General features: G+C 34.9%; 2 protein-coding genes across 4 annotated transcripts in view; one reads left to right on the top strand and one right to left on the bottom strand.

Annotated features, from left to right (window-relative positions):
• Positions 1–108: 108 nt before the first annotated feature.
• LOC106080558 (TRAF3-interacting protein 1) lies at positions 109–5,484 on the top strand. The gene is made up of 5 exons (XM_013241974.2): positions 109–339; positions 401–518; positions 585–2,170; positions 2,233–2,432; positions 5,033–5,484. The coding sequence occupies exons 1-5, from the start codon at positions 205–207 to the stop codon at positions 5,178–5,180; spliced, it is 2,187 nt and encodes a 728-aa protein (XP_013097428.2). The 5' UTR covers positions 109–204; the 3' UTR covers positions 5,181–5,484.
• A 4,447-nt stretch (positions 5,485–9,931) lies between these two features.
• The window catches only part of LOC106080547 (lysM and putative peptidoglycan-binding domain-containing protein 2), a 30,250-nt gene continuing 23,180 nt past the window's right edge, over positions 9,932–17,001 (bottom strand). For all 3 annotated transcript variants that reach the window (XM_013241961.2, XM_013241962.2, XM_013241963.2), the window contains exons 3-4: positions 15,043–15,575; positions 9,932–11,820 (exon numbers count right to left, since the gene is read on the bottom strand). In XM_013241961.2, the coding sequence (XP_013097415.1) occupies positions 11,583–11,820; positions 15,043–15,575 (771 nt within the window). In that variant the 3' untranslated portion in view covers positions 9,932–11,582. The remainder of the gene's footprint in view (positions 11,821–15,042; positions 15,576–17,001) is intronic.

Here is a 17,001-nt window from a genome sequence, read left to right as displayed (position 1 = left end):
TTTAAATAGTTCAAGTAAAAGGCGCTTTTGTATAATATACATATGGCAACTCTATGAATTCCTGCAGGTGTTTTCTTGCTTCAATAGTTGGTTGCCTAGGTAACGTTCTTTTCTTAACAACGGAATAGAATTCTCCAAAGCAAGGAATGTTAAAATAGTTAAATTTTTTTAACAAACATTTTAATAAAAAAAAAAAAATTAAAGATGGCCGAGGACATAAATCCGGCCGTAATAAAACATACACAGGAAACTCTGGGCAAATATGTTAAGAAACCCAATTTAAGTGAAAAGCTATTGAAGAAGCCACCCTTTAGATTTCTTCATGATGTTTTTGCAGTGGTAAGTTTTCCAAAGGCTTAATAATACAAGAAAAAAAAATAATTCATCATACTGTAAACAGGTTATTAGAGAAACAGGTTGCTTTGAGGGTCTTTACTCACCGGAGGAGCTTAACTCGGACAATATTAAAGATCGTGATGATAAAATGCATTTTCTGCAGAAGATGATTGATGTTGTTAGTAAGTTGGCAAACTCTTGTAGTATTTAAAGTCCTTATTAACGTTCCTGCCTTTTAACATTCAAAGGAATTTGCACCAATGTCCCTTTAACTGTAAAAACATCCAAAATAGTGGCTGGCCATGAGGCCGAGAAGACCAATGAGTTGTTGCAATTGATGGGAAAAATTATAGAAAATAAATTAAACTGGCAGCCAGCAGTGGAACAAGTGCTTAAAGGCAAAGAGATCAAATCACCAGTGGAAAAGCCTAAAGAGAAAGCCGAGAAACCTAAAGACAAGGAAGTAGCAAAATCAAAGGATTCCACTACAAAAGCCAAACGCGAAATCAATAAGTTGAGCAAACAAGCATCAGAGGAGAAAACCAAGCGACCCAAAGAGAGGCAGAAATCCATTACCCCAACAACGGCAAAAGAAAAGAACTCGACAAAACCCGGTAAGGCGGAGGATAAAGGTGCAGCAAAAAAATCTAAAGAGTCTGCAGCACGAAAGTTGTCTAAAGCCGATTCTCAAAGCAGTCACAAGAGCATATCACCCAACAAGGAAGTGAAAACAACAAAAAATAGAGAAAACACAACACCCATGGCAGCATCCATTCAATGCTCACATGAGGAAGAACAAGAACCACAAAGAAAAGAAGCCAAAATGAAATCTAGCATAGCATCTGACAATTTGGGGACTGTTAATGACAAAAAGGCACCTAACCCACAAAATGAAGATCCCTTTGGCCCTTCTCCGGCGCAAGAAGAGAAAATGGAGCATAGTCTATTTGGGGGGGATGATAAGGCTTTTGAAAACAATGATATTTCACCAAAAAGACAAACAGAAAGTGCTAGTAGGAGATCCTCAGGAAAATTAAAAAAGTCACCTAAAAAAGTGAACAATGAAATATCACAAAATGGAGAGGAGAATAATAGCATAAGCAGAAATTCTTCAGCAAAATCTAAAATAAACCAAAATTTAATGGGAAATATGAATGAGGCCTTAACGCCTGTGCCAGACGATAAAGATAGCATTAAAAGAAAATCATCATCGGGAAAATCTAAGCCATTAAATGACTTCAGTCTTAAGGAAGCTAATTCGGAAGCAGATATGAAAACTCAACCAAAGGAAACCACAATTAACAAAGACCCAGAAAATAATTTTGCAGAAAAGCCATTGGCAAATACCAACACTAAAGCTGAACCACCAGCAACCCCTGTAGCCATTGCCGCTGGCATAGTTAACAATGAAGTTAAACGTGAATCAACTTTTACAAGGGAAAATTCTAAAGATTTACCCAATAAAACAAATCGGCCACGCACCTCTCTTAGGCCACCCTCAGCGAGGCCACCTTCTGCCCGACCAGGAGCTCCCAGACGACGAGATCGCAACATTGAGATTATACTGCAGCCCAATGATCAAATTAAAATGTCAGGCATACAAGTGAAATTGGAAAATTTTGGTGATTTAGATGATGATGGTGAAAATCTGGTGATAATTGAGAATAGCGATGCGGCCAACGTGGAGCAGGAAATGATGGGAGCCCTAAAGACCGAAGCCCAAACAGAATCAGAGCCTATGGAGCAACAGGGCCATTTGGTACAACAAATTCTAGAGACTCAAAAAGAATTGACACAACAAAAGGATTTCAATCAACAAATCAAAAATGAAAAGGTACTAAGGGCTTTTAACTGGAATTAGGTGTGTCATCGATTTTTATTTGTTGTATTTCATAGGATTCTGTCAATGGCATGGTCATGAAACAAACTTCAATGAACAATTTACGTGATGTCATTCAAGGTCTTACGAAATCTGTGAATCCTTTGGGAAAACTAATGGATTTTATACCAGAAGATATCGATGCTATGCAGCTGGAATTCACAATGTGGCGTGATACATATACGCAAGCGGCCAATCAATTGAAAAGAGAGAAAAGGTTAGTAGCACTTAATTTATAAACGGAACGTTTGAAAAAGTGGCAGGCGTCCCCATTCTGACAACGTTCGAAAATAGTCCCTAGGCGTTTAAAGTCATTTAAACTTAAGGTTGGTATGATGTTGGTCGGTCTCTGAAATTGACAACGTGCGTTCACAAAATCAAGGTGGTGTCACACAGCATTTTGTAAGTTTTGGGCGTTATTTTTGTGGGATTTGTTTGCAAAGTTGCATTTAATGCGCGCGCATAGTATGTAACTTCACTTTTAAAGCTTTAAAAAATGTGATTTCTGATATCGTTGTTAGATACTATAATGTAATAATTTTAGGAGTCTTCAACTGTGATATTTTAGATTCTAGAAAGTATTTACGCCTTAAATTATCATTAACTCGCTGCAATCTTTCCGTCCTCCACAACAACATTCCTACGCACCACGATTTATTGTAGTTTGAAACTTCATGCTTTTGCAATATAGGCTGCCAACCAGGAGAAATACTTTTTTCAAATCTTATCGTGATTATGGCTCTGTCAATATACATATGTATTTTGTACTAACTGTACTAATGATACGAACTTACAGCTATCAGTTTTAAATGAAAATTAGATTAACAAACCAGAATTGTACAATAATAATGATGTGCGGCTAGCTATCCTTAACAGGGATTTAGCATATCGCGCTTCTATTGTAGAACCCTCTGCCAGTAATGATTTGCGGTATAAGAGATACAAGGCTATGGCTAGTAGTATTATAAGAAGGCGCTCATATGGCGCTCGTTTTTTTGCTGGTTCCACAGATTCGAGAGAATTTTGGTTTAAAATACACTCTACCGGCAGTCTTGATTCGGTTATATGTGATAGCAACTGTGATGTAGATTCTAGTTGTTGAATAATTATTTTACTTCAAACTACGTATCTGATTTTATCCAAATAAATAGTATTTACTCTGATAGCCGTAACAGCACCCTTAACTTTAGAAATATATATCCGGACGAATTACAATGTGCAATATTTAGAATAAAGTCAAATGCTTTAGGAACCGATGGTATAGTTATTCAATTTATTAAGGTAATCTTACTTTATATTCAGCAGAATATACTAAATTTTTTTAATACTATCCTAATGACGAATGTCTTTCCTGTATCATGGAAATTAGCTAGAGTTACACCCCCACAGAAAAAAGCCACTACCGATCAAATTTGTTCTGATCATCGTCCAATCTCCATCCTTTCAGCATTATCGAAGGCATTTGAAGTGATAATAAGGGATCAACTTGCGGATCATCTTAATAGTTTTTCATTGATTGACCCTTGTCAATCGGGTTTTAGAAAACACCACGGTACCATATCTCTTAGGGTCAAACTTACTGATGAGATCAGACGTGCTGTAGATAAAGACAATTCCCGTATTCTTGCCGCACTTGACCTCAGCAAAGCTTTTGATTCTGTTGACCATGACATTCTTTTTTTAAAACTCTAACAATTTCAAATAGTCACATACCTCTTGTAGACTTCTTATGTAATTTTTGTCAAATCGCTCGCAGTATGTAGTCTGCCATGATCGTGTTTTTTATGTTAATTCTATTTCTACTGGTGTACCCCAAGGTTCTGTCTTGGGACCTGTTTTATTTATGCTCTATGTTAATGACGTTCGTTCTTCTGTACAACATGTAGACTTAGCAATATATGCCGATGATTTTCAGTTGTTAAGTACATCTGACGTTAGAAAGTTGCATCTCGAATCTTGATGAAGATATTGGACGAGTTTATCAATGGGATCGGTCAAATAACTTAACAATTAACATTAATTAGTAAAACAAAATGCGTGGTATTCAATAGCTCACGCCATCAATAGTCTCCTCAAAATATTATTGTTCAAAACAATGTTGTCACATCGACTGATGCTATGACCTCATTGGGCTTTGTAACTGATTCTGATATTGTATTTTCCTTGCACATTGCACATATCTGATCCAAACTAAACTTTATACTTAAAAAGCTCACAATTTGAATGTTATTTTACCCACACAAATAAAATATATGCTGGCTCATTCGTTGCTGATGCCTCATATTTTGTATGGTGCTAAGGTATATTCCGGATTCAATAGGACTAATCTGCTTAGGCTTCAATAGTGTTTCCATAGCATACTACGGTTTGTTTACGGTCGTCGTTGTAGGCGAGACTACGAATACTTTGCGAAACAATTACTTGGATGTTCTTTTGAGCACTTCCCCAATATTAGATACAAAGTGATTTAGTGTTTTCCCAAACATCCCATTGCGGAACAAATTAGAGGGAAACAAACTTAATATTAGATGCCTCTGCTTTTTCTTCAATATCCTTAAATACAGTGAACCCAGTTTCCTTCTTCCTTACTTTCAATTCTTGCATTCAACCCAAAATTCTCAAATTCGTATTGCAAGTTTCAATCACGTTGTATTTGAAAGATAATTTGTAATACTTTTGTCAAGGCTATGGAATACTCTTCCTAATAGTCTTAAAAACTGCTAGTTAACCATTTACGAAAAAGTATTTAAGTATTTCTCAATTCATGTTTATTATTTCAATTTCATGCTTATTTTTCTTCTTTGTCTTGATTTTCAGTCTCACCGAATCGGCTACAGAACCTATGAAAAATCAACTATTACAAATTGAATCGAGTATACAGGAATATATGGAAATGATCGATGCTAGTCGTGTTAAAATACTACAAAACAACGACAAAATATTGAAAATGTTAAGAAATTCATAATTTTATGTACATAGTAATATGTAAGTAAAATTGTTCATCGTTCGGTACAAAGCTTAATTTGTCAATGATGTTTTTCGTTGCCTATTTTGTCAAAATGGATGGATGATCTGTAAACACATGTTCGAGGCGAAGGAATGATACCAAAAAATTGAATTGTTTTTTTTACTTTATTATTATAAAAATTTAACAATCATACAAAAAAGTATTTTGCACACAAGCATACATAACTAGTAGCTAACAGCAATCAGTTAAATCAATAAAGAAGTCACATTATTTATCATTGTTATAATGAACTTGACTTTTATTGTGGAGTAATATTTTAATCTTCACAAGTAAGCTTTTTAATGGAATTGGGGAAAAATGCCGTTTTCGACAGCCTTGTACGTTCAAAGGTATTTCAAGCCATACATGAGTTTGGAATCGCTGCAGGATGACGATTGCTGATACACATTTCTCAGTAAGAATAGGAAAGAAGATCAAAAGGGGAACAACAAAAAACCGATGTAAAGATCATGTGGATACGAAACTACTTATGTGTCAAATATAGGAGAAGGATCGCAGAAGATGCGGGCGCTTGGGAATCTATTCTGAGTTCAGCTAGAAAGACAATTGTTCCGTCATAGCCAATTAATCTTATTGTTGTTGTTGTTACCATATACTGAGGAGGGGAAGCATTCCTTGGCCAGGGGTAAAGCTGGATTTTCATTTCATCCTCTGAATCATATTTTTTTGTTATAAGTTTAGGTATGCATTTCATTTTAAATTTAGTTATGAGTATAAGAAAATGTTTTAATAATTTCCATTTCCCCTATTGTTTAAGAGTGTCGAAACATTTGGCAAACTTCTTTAGACTGTTAAACTTTATTACCATAGCAGACAATAGTAACATTTGCCTAAAAGTATGCTTTAGAGGTCGGTTATGGAAATCAATTTGAAGTTGAAGTTGAAGTTTGTATTTATTGAGTCTTTTTTTTTAATCATTGAAGTGGAATTAGAAACATAATAAAGAAAACTTATGACTATAATGTATTATCGCAATAACATATTAAGTAGTTTCAGCACCTGGCTTTAGCATAAAAGGTAAAATGTAATATGGATACATGAAAATAGAATTATTGACGTCCTTGCTCCCGAGAGAAATCAATTTATATGCCGATGAGTAGCCGTCTGAAAACGCAGCTAAAAAAAATATGGATGGCAACTATTGTCAATTAATGCCGGTAATAGTGTTTTGGCAGGTTTGCAGCAAGAAATAAATTTAAACTAATCAACGCAAAAAGGGTTGGACGTTTTGAAATTTCAACAATAAAAATTAACATTCATAACCTGGGATGGTTTGTATGTCGGTTTTTTAGGTTTTCGATATATATATATATATATATATATATATATATATATATATATATATATATATATATATATGTATATATATATAATATATATATATATATATATATATATATATATATATATATATATATGTATATATATATATATATATATATATATATATATATATATATATATATATATATATATATATATATATATATATATATATATATATATATATATATATATATATATATATATATATATATATATATATATATATATATATATATATATATATATATATATATATATATATATATATATATATATATATATATATATATATATATATATATATATATACAAACTTCTTACATATCAGTGAGTGCCGTCCGATTCAAGTTTTAAGCTCATTGATAAGGGGCCTCCTTTTATTGCCGAATCCGAACGGCGTGCCGCAGTGCGACACCTATTTGGAGAGAAGTTTTACATGGCTCAGTGCCTCACAAATGTTGCCTGCATAAGGAGGGGAAAACCACCAAAAATTTTCTTTCTAATGGTCTCGTCAGGATTTCAATCCAGGTGTTCAGCTTAATAGGCGGACATGCTAACAGCCATCATAATTTACAGTGCACGAAGCTACGAATGTCATCCGTGGCGCCAAGTCGCGTTTGGTGCTGGTCCCAGACGGTAGCTCTACACTGATGCTGAACAATCTGGATTTGACTGGAGTCGAGTACCTTAAAACTGTTCTCAGCCTGTCTGAACAGTATTAGAATACCCGATGTTTGGAAGATGGGCACGTTGAACAATTTCCATTCACCGAGCATCAGAATGCATTTCACCGAGCATCTGCATGGCATTACATGCCATCACCGTACACAAAATTAGAAACAACGTTCTCAAGTCCCTTGTCGGCAGCACTTGGTGTGATGACAAAAGAACTTTGGACTAACCACCTATATATATATATATATATATATATATATATATATATATATATATATATATATATATATATATAACGGTGTCCGTAACTTCACATCACATCAGTGGTCACAGTAATTTGTCTATCCATAATATCCAGAAGCATAGGGTGGTTAGTCCAAAGTTCTTTTGTCATCACACCAAGTGCTGCCGACAAGGGACTTGAGAACGTTGTTTCTAATTTTGTGTACGGTGATGGCATGTAGCCTTCGAAATGCATTCTGATGCTCGGTGAATGGAAATTGTTCAACGTGCCCATCTTCCAAACATCGGGTATTCTAATAGTGTTCAGACAGGCTGAGAACAGTTTTAAGGTACTCGACTCCAGTCAAATCCAGATTCTTCAGCATCAGTGTAGAGCTACCGTCTGGGACCAGCACCTAGCGCGACTTGGCGCCACGGATGACATTCGTAGCTTCGTGCACTGTAAATTATGATGGCTGTTAGCATGTCCGCCTATTAAGCTCAACACCTGGATTGAAATCCTGACGAGACCATTAGAAAGAAAATTTTTGGTGGTTTTCCCCTCCTTATGCTGGCAACATTTGTGAGGCACTGAGCCATGTAAAACTTTTCTCCAAATAGGTGTCGCACTGCGGCACGCCGTTCGGATTCGGCTATAAAAGGAGGCCCCTTATCATTGAGCTTAAAACTTGAATCGGACGGCACTCACTGATATGTAAGAAGTTTGTATGTTTGGCAAAATTTGTTTGTTGTCCAGTGGCGCGAACAGCCAATAAACTAAGGTTTATCTAAGAAAAATACCTCACATGTATCTCCAGATTTTTTTTTATATAAAAACAATTGTTTTCTTAAGCAAGCAAATAAAAAACGAACCAAAACAAAAATCAGATGTTCTGCAAATTTTCACTGGAAGTCGTTCGCGTACTTTTGCTTGCACATTTTTTAAAGAGAGTAAAATGGCTCTTACTGCCCTGCAATTTTTTATTGGAAAAGTACGCGAACAGACCATACAACATGGACGCATCGGCGAATTACTACAATAAAGCATCTTTTTTGGGAACTTGAAATGTCTTGAAATTTGTAAACAAGGAGAAGAAAATTCGATTCGCCGTGACATTTAAAATTTGCTTCGACCAATTAACTTATATATGACTGCACTATATATTGGGTTGCCTAAAAAGTAATTGCGGATTTTTTAAAAGAAAGTAAATGCATTTTTAATAAAACTTAGAATGAACTTTAATCAAATATATAATTACCATTTTGTTCGATAACCTTTTGCCATCTTCCTGGCAAATTTAGTATTCCACGCTCATAGAACTTCTGGCCTTTATATGCAAAAAACTGAACCAAGTGCGATTTTATAGCCTCATCATTGTCGAAAGTTTTACCATTTAAGGAGTTCTGCAAAGATCGAAATAAATGGTAGTCTGATGGTGCAAGGTTTGGGCTATATGGTGGATGCACCAAAAGTTCCCAGCCAAGCTCACTCAGTTTTTGGCGAGTGACCAAAGATGTGTGCGGTCTAGCGTTGTCCTGGTGAAATATGACACCTTTACGATTGACCAATTCTGGTCGCTTCTCCTTGATGGCTGTATTCAATTTGTCCAATTGTTGACAGTAAACATCCGAATTAATCGTTTGGTTCCTTGGAAGCAGCTCAAAATATACCACACCCTTCCAATCCCACCAAACAGACAGCATAATCTTCTTTTGGTGGATATCAGCCTTTGAAGTGGTTTGAGCTGGTTCGCCATGCTTGGACCATGATTGTTTTCGACTATTGTTGTTGTAAACAATCCATTTTTCATCTCCAGTTATGGTTCGTTTTAAAAACGGATCGAATTCATTGCGTTTAAGGTGCATATCACAAGCGTTGATTCGGTTTGTTAAATGTGGTACCCATATTAAAATTGACGCCAAACAAATCAATGTAAACAAAATTTCGCGCACTTTTTTTTTCTAAAGCAAGCTAAAAGTAACAGCTGATAACTGACAGAAGAAAGAATGCAATTACAGTGTCACAAGCCATTGAAAAAATTTTTGGGCAACCCAATATATTACCGACAATTACTTTTTGGGCAACCAATAGTACTATTGGGTTGCCCAAAAAGTAATTGCGGATTTTTCATATAGTCGGCGTTGACAAATTTTTTCACAGCTTGTGACTCTGTAAATGCATTCTTTCCTCTGTCAGTTATCAGCTGTTACTTTTAGCTTGCTTTAGAAAAAAAAGTGTAAAAAAATTATATTTGATTAAAGTTCATTCTAAGTTTTATTAAAAATGCATTTACTTTCTTTTAAAAAATCCGCAATTACTTTTTGGGCAACCCAATAAAATTAAATGAAGGCAACTGCCAACTGACGTTGACATACGTAATGTAGATAAGTTAATTGACTACGCAATTTATCGCTGCCGTCCACTTAAAGATTTTGCTTTACGTTTTAAGAAAAACCAATCAACATAGTGTTTTATATAGTTTAATGATTTATTTTATTAATTAATAATTTCATGGATTTTTAATCTATAAAATATACACTCATTCATCGTTCAACTGTCAACAATTATATAAGTTAGTAGTAATCGTTACATACCTTTAAGTCTGGGTGGTTCATCAACAACATGCATTTACAATATGTTTGATTAAAAATATTTAATATATGTAGGTATATTAATTTTTGAAAAAAAAAACAATGACGAATGTAGCAAATGGAAGGGAGGTTGTGGTGGGTATGTGGATATTAGAAAAAGATAATAAATAGGATAATCACATTGAGAAAAAAAGACTCCCTAACACGAAGTAAAGAAGGTAAATTTTGGTGCGTTACATATTATTGTAGTTAAACATAGAATTTGTATCATTTTCTTTCTTGTTTAGGGAAACATTACATATTATCGTGTTTTAAAAATATACGTATATTAAGTTTTTAATTTATTTAACTAACTATTTAGATAAATGTATGCCCATTGTTGAATGATGTTACATCAATAAATATTACAACGAGTTTGTCACATGCTTTTGTCAGGCTAAAAGATATGGTGTGGTGCTAGTTAAAATTGTTGTTTTAGAGAAGACCTGTAATAATTTTTTTTATTAAAACAGAGGCATGCCCAGAAAACAAGGCAAGATCATGTATGTTTTAGGTTTTTTGTTTAAAACAATATATTAATACTTTATTTGAAATAAAATGAAAAAGGAAAAAAAACATCGCATAAATGGGTGTTGCAATTATTTTTACATAGTAAGTAATAATATGAACAAAAAGGTACAAATAAGGGCTATTTCTTACATAATGTCACAAGTAAAAAAAGAACTAGAATATAAAATAATCCAACTAAATTATAATTTTAAATTTAATTTTCTAAGTTTGTTTTTTCTTCATAGAAATACATGATAATGGGATAAATAGGGTATATCATCAACTATAGAGCTGCATATGAAATAATAAGTAAAGGGTAATAATAACATTTTTACAGTAAAGGTTTATTTTCTTTCTTTTTTTTTACATCACAAGTTTATGCTTAAGTAAGTATATATATATGTATGTATATAGTGGTCTGATCTATATACGCTAATTGATTATTAATAAAGAGAAGACCTTTTTCCCCCCAAATACCGTACTACTTTTTTTTTGGTAGGTAGTAGTAGGCAGGTGGTATTAGTTTGCATTGTTTCTTAAACTAGATTTGTGTATGTATGTGTATTGTGTGTGGTACGTTGTTATGCTGATAGGGCCGCCCATAATAAATTTCATCATTGATATTAAGCAAAATTTTAAAAATATACAAAAACAAAAATTAATGGAGGCCACAACGCACCACATCGTTCAACAAACAGTGCAGTGCATGAAAAAAGGCCATAAATCATAACAAATATGTATGTACTATATATAAAACAATTCCAACAAATATGGCATTTGCTGATTTCCAATTATTTACAATCCAGGAGCAATGGTGTTGGTAAGCCATAACAGACATTCCTCTATATTGTATTTATATACGATTTTATAAGATCATGTACTTTGTTTGTTTTATGGTTAAGCGCGCGCATTGTATGCTTCGTATTGGTATGATTCTTAAACCATATGATGATAATGTCTGCGCTGTTTATGATGCTACAACTCAAAGAAATCGTCCTGTTGCTTTTCCAAACGTTTATGTACTCTTCGCATTTGTGTAGTATTCAATAGATTGGCTGTATCTGAATTGCTACCCGTTGAACTGTGGCGCTGATGTGTTGGATTCTGATGTTGATTCTGTTTTTTGTATGAATTGTTGATGTTGTTGTTACGTCTTCGGGATACAACTTCGGTGGCAACAAATAAATCATTATCAGTCTGATTGGAGATCATTCTAGAAAAGAGAAACATTTAAGAACAACATTAGTACTGGTTTTTTGATATGAAAAAGCAGAACAGTAGACGCTACTTGAAAGAAAGTTACACGTTTAATAGCAAGACAGCCACAAATTATGCTTCACAAGACTCTTATACAGCCTGTGTAGATGAGACAGATTCATAACTTCATCTAGGCTAGTACCGAATCAAGAAAAAAAGAAATAAACCCAAACTTTACTACTGATTTAGTAGCCAATAGATGCTATTTTGTACAAAGTAAGAAGTTTAACGAATGACAAATTTAATGTTCCACAAGGCACTTATACAGCCTGTGAAGATGACATAGACTCATATCTTCATCTGGGCTTTTGGGTTATTAAACCAATACAAACTTATAAACAAAATCTTATTAACAAGTAAGAGCGTGCCAAGTTCGGCCAGGCCGCATCTTATATACCCTCCACCATGGATCGCATTTGTCGAGTTCTTTGCGCTGCATATATTTTTAGGCAAACAAAGAATAATGAATAAGAACAGTTATATGCTATTGGAGCTATATCAAGTTATAGTCCGATGCGAACCATTAATGAATTAAATGCTGAACATTATAGAAGTCATAGTGTAATATTTCATTCCATTCGGGAGATCGGTTTATATGGGAGCTATATCAAGCTATAGATCGATTAAGACCATATTGGACACGTATGTTGAAGGTCATCGGAGAAGTCTATGTACAAAATGCCAAATCGGATGAGAATTGCGCCCTCTAGAGGCTCAAGAAATCAAGATCCAAGATCGGTTTATAAAACAGTTATATCAAGTTATGTACCGATTTAAATCATACTTAGAACAGTTGTTGCAAGTGATACCAAAACACCACGTGCAAAATTTCAGCCAAATAGGAGGAGAATTACGCCCTCTAGAGGCTCAAGAAATCAAAACCCAAAATCGGTTTATATGACAGCTATATCAGGTTAGCTCAAATCGGCTGAACCATACTTAGCACAGTTGTTGGAAGTGATACCTAAACACCACGTGCAAAATTTCAGTCAAGTCAAACAGGATGGGAATTGCGCCCTCTAGAGACTAAAGAAGTCAAGACCCAAGACCGGTTTATATGGCAGCTATGTCAAAACATGGACCGATTTGGCCCATTTACAATCCTAACCGACCTACACTAATAAGAAGTATTTGTGCAAAATTTCAAGCGCCTGGTTTACTCCTTCGAAAGTTAGCGTGCTTTCGACAGACGGACAGACGAACGGACATGGCTAGATCGGCTTAAAATGCCATGACGATCAAGAATATATAAACTTTATGGGGTCTTAAACGCATATTTCGAGGTGTTACAAACAGAATGACAAAATAAGTGTACCCCCATTCTATGGTGAATGGTATAAAAATGTTATGTCCTTTGACAAAAAATTTTCTCTGGACCAATGTCTTTCAGGTGGCTCTCAGGCGACCCTAAAATACATATATTTTTTATACCCGCCACCGAAGGATTTCATTTTGCCATTCTGTTTTCAATACATCGATATATCCATTTCCGACTCTTTAAAGAAATTTTAACGGAAATTCTTCACGCCCGTGCATCTCTAAGTTGTAAAAAAAAATTAGGTTTTTGAGCTGAAACTTTGCACTGATTCCCTTTTTTGGTCCATAGGTAGTGTAAGTTCAAAGATGGATATCGGACTATATCTTGATAAAGCCGCCATACAGACCGATATGTGGATTTAAGGTCTTAGGCCTACTAAAGTCAAATTATTACCCGCTTTCGTTGAAATTTCACACATTGAGTTATATTAGGCTTATCGATATTATTGAGTACCATAAATATCGATCTCCGGATTTAATATCTTGGGTCCATAAAAGTCCAATTTATTATCTGACAGTGAACTTAGATAAGCTCTTCCATACGGAATATTGTCTAAACCAGACTATATTTGGGTATGACTACCATAAATACCGATCTCCAGATTTTGGGGCCCTGGGTCCATAAAAGTTTATTATACGATTTCGTTGAAATTTGGCACAGTGAACTTTGTTAGGCCCTTTGGACACCCGTGTCAATGTCACACTGAGTTGTGTCAGGCCCCTAAGTGTTCGTTGCGAGTATGGTCTAGATGGGGCCATATTTGGATATAGCTGCCATATATACCGATATCCCGATTTAAGTCATTGGGCCCATAAAAGACGTCGTTTTGGTATTACTTCCAACATATCGTTGAGGAGTGATTTCAAACAGCACTGCGAAGTGTGGTCTAAATCAATTCATAATCTGATATAACTGCAATATTAACAGATCTCCCGATTTGACTCCTTGAGCCTCTAGAGGGAGCAATTCTTATCCAATTTTGCTGCTTTAGCTGCCATATCACCAAACAGCTGTTCAATGCTGCAAATATCTGTGGGAAAAAACCTCCAGAAGAAATTTGCAAGCTCTCAATAACTAAACTTTCAAAATTTAGCTTGCTCTCACACACTCTCCCGCTCTCTTCTGATGGCAAATAAAGTACGCGAACGCCTTTTTGGTAACAGTTTGTGCACATTCTCCATCGGCTCAATCCGGTACGCAAAACCGGCTGGAACTTAACTGTGATACAGGTTACTATAACTTAGGGAAAAAGTTTTTAACACATTGCAGTAAAACAAATAGAAAATTTGATTAGAATTTGTTTCTAAGAAGTCCGAAGTGACGTACGTCTGTATTTTCGTTATAAAGGTACAGGTAATCTCTATAATCCTATCACATTTGTTGGCCAAAGCACGAATTACGGATTAGTTTTGGATATAGCAAATGCAAATCAGCAAGGGCTGCCGCCTCAGTGTACAATACACTGATACAACAATAACAACAGTTAAGTTCTTAGTTACTATTGGGTTGCCCAAAAAGTAATTGCGGATTTTTCATATAGTCGGCTTGTGACTCTGTAATTGCATTCTTTCTTCTGTCAGATATCAGCTGTTACTTTTAGCTTGCTTTAGAAAAAAAGTGCAAAAAAAGTATATTTGATTAAAGTTCATTCTAAGTTTTACTAAAAATGCATTTACTTTCTTTTAAAAAACCGCAATTACTTTTTGGGCAACCCAATAGAATGATAGTCTTTTTGGACTGATCTCATATTGCATTGCCTTATGGCTCCAGTTGCCTCATCACACATAGATTTTTTGGAAATTAACTTAAAAGATTTCAAGTTTATGTTATTCTATTTTTTTCTTTTTCAAAAAAACTTACTCTTTCGATTTTTCCACATATTTGCGTGACTCCGAAATGGTATTATCAATTTTGCTTAAAAACTCATTTATGCTGCGACGACTTTCCTCCTCCGGTGTCATGGTTGAGGCTGCCACCGAATCCAATGATTTGCTCTGTTTGGCGGTATTACCATTATTGGACATAGAAAGGCCGGTATCTGTATCGTTTGCCTGTACCAGCAATTCACCGGCTATGGAATAAGGTCGTGTAGGTAATGCGGCTGGACGTGGATTACTATCTGTGGACATAGACGAAGACGATGCAGAATTGGAGGATAACGTAGAGGAGGAGGTACAATTTAAAGGATCACCACCACCACCACTACTCCCATTATAGACCACATCATTCTCTATCACATTCTCCAAGCTGCTGATCATGTCATTTTGCAGTTGACTATTGTTGGAACCATTTGGATAGTAGATCGATGATTTGTCTACGGGTACCATAAGAAATTGACGCAAAAACAAACTGTCGGAGGCAAATAAACGATTGGCTCGGCGTATTTGTTCGGTCTGTAAACAAAGAACAAAAAATAAACATAAATAAAAACACAAACATTTTCATAAGAACAATATATTATAAACAATATACATACATATGTGCTCATACTCATTATTGATGAACTAATATAAAACAAAAACGTTTACTTTGTTAATTGCCAATCGTATTGTTGGGGAAATTTGACTTATTAATACCAATAGCAATGACAAACCAGCTTTCATTGAAGTTTTCTTTTGTTTTTGGCTAATTAAATAATTGATAGCTGGCACTCGTTATTGCGTATATGTGTGTGTGTGTGCGTGTGTGTGGGAGGGTAGTCGTTTGTTTGATTGACATCTATTAGACATTCTATGAAATCAAATTGCCATCTGTTTCGAGTTAACTGATATCACAATCGAATAAGTTTGAATTAATCATTTGTTGTTGTTTAATACTAATCAAAAAAGAGTCGTCTTTTTAAACATATGGCCATGATCTAATAATTAATATGGACCATAGGCAGTCTGTACTGGAATGAATCCTCCTGACTTTATCACTTCTGGTTCATATTAACTTTTTTTCCCAAGATGAGTTGAAAGAAAGAAACCTCGTGATTCAGATTTTTGCTACATATTCTATAATTGCTTTAGAGCGACCATCAAGCAACATCTGCGGCATCTCTCTATTACCTCTCCACTATCATTCATCTCCTCACCATGCCCCTATTTCATGATCTTATCTTAGTTTTTAATTTCTAAGATAAATAGGATCACTAGCGTTGACACGAAATCGTCGCATTCCATATTTATTTTGTCTCAACCAAGGGGAAATTGTAGATTAGTTTACTATTCCACTAAGCAACCACAGCGCACATGTGTACATCTGTATGTTTGCTTGTTTGTATGAGCATTTGAAAGAAACCTAAATCAACAAAGAAACTCGTTCGCATGATACACGTGTGGTTTGCAGTTTCTAAATGAAATCATATAACAAGAAATTGATTGCAATTGTTAGGGAGATTCCATAGACATTCCCCCCACTTGTAGTGGTTAAATGAAATAGTCATACAAATAAATAAAAAAAAAAACTCTTGAAGAGTTTGTTTAGTTTCAAGTGTTCATTAAAGTGCAGCCGCTCCGAGCCAGCTTTTAATGCCCTACTTTATTTTTGCAATCTAAAAAGGAAATGAAATGATTCATGTACTGTTAAAGCCGAATGGGTAGACAAATATTAAAAAATAAAGCTGTCGTTGAAAAATTCTCGAATTGGGTTGGAATTATCGACGACGAGCATTCAAAACACAAATTATGAATTAACACCGGTATTCACCAAACTTTATGTAGATTTGAAATAGGTTTAGGCCCCGACAGAAACCCTACACCGATGATGAAGAATCTGGATTTACCTGGAGTCGACTACGTTACAATTGTCCTTAATGGGGTGAGTGCTCACGCTACT

Source organism: Stomoxys calcitrans, chromosome 2 (genome assembly GCF_963082655.1).
Source record: "Stomoxys calcitrans chromosome 2, idStoCalc2.1, whole genome shotgun sequence".
Classification (NCBI taxonomy): Eukaryota; Metazoa; Arthropoda; class Insecta; order Diptera; family Muscidae; genus Stomoxys; species Stomoxys calcitrans.
Note: the sequence above shows the minus strand (reverse complement) of the source record. Positions and strands in the feature narration are given on the sequence as shown.

What these genes read in the sequence shown, in the direction of transcription:
- LOC106080558 (XM_013241974.2), top strand. Translation starts at nt 205, where the DNA reads ATGGCCGAGGACATAAATCCGGCCGTAATAAAACATACACAGGAAACT. An exon ending in GAAGATGATTGATGTTGTTA is followed by an intron (nt 519 to 584) that starts GTAAGTTGGCAA and finishes TAACATTCAAAG; the next exon opens with GAATTTGCACCAATGTCCCT. An exon ending in AACAAATCAAAAATGAAAAG is followed by an intron (nt 2,171 to 2,232) that starts GTACTAAGGGCT and finishes TGTATTTCATAG; the next exon opens with GATTCTGTCAATGGCATGGT.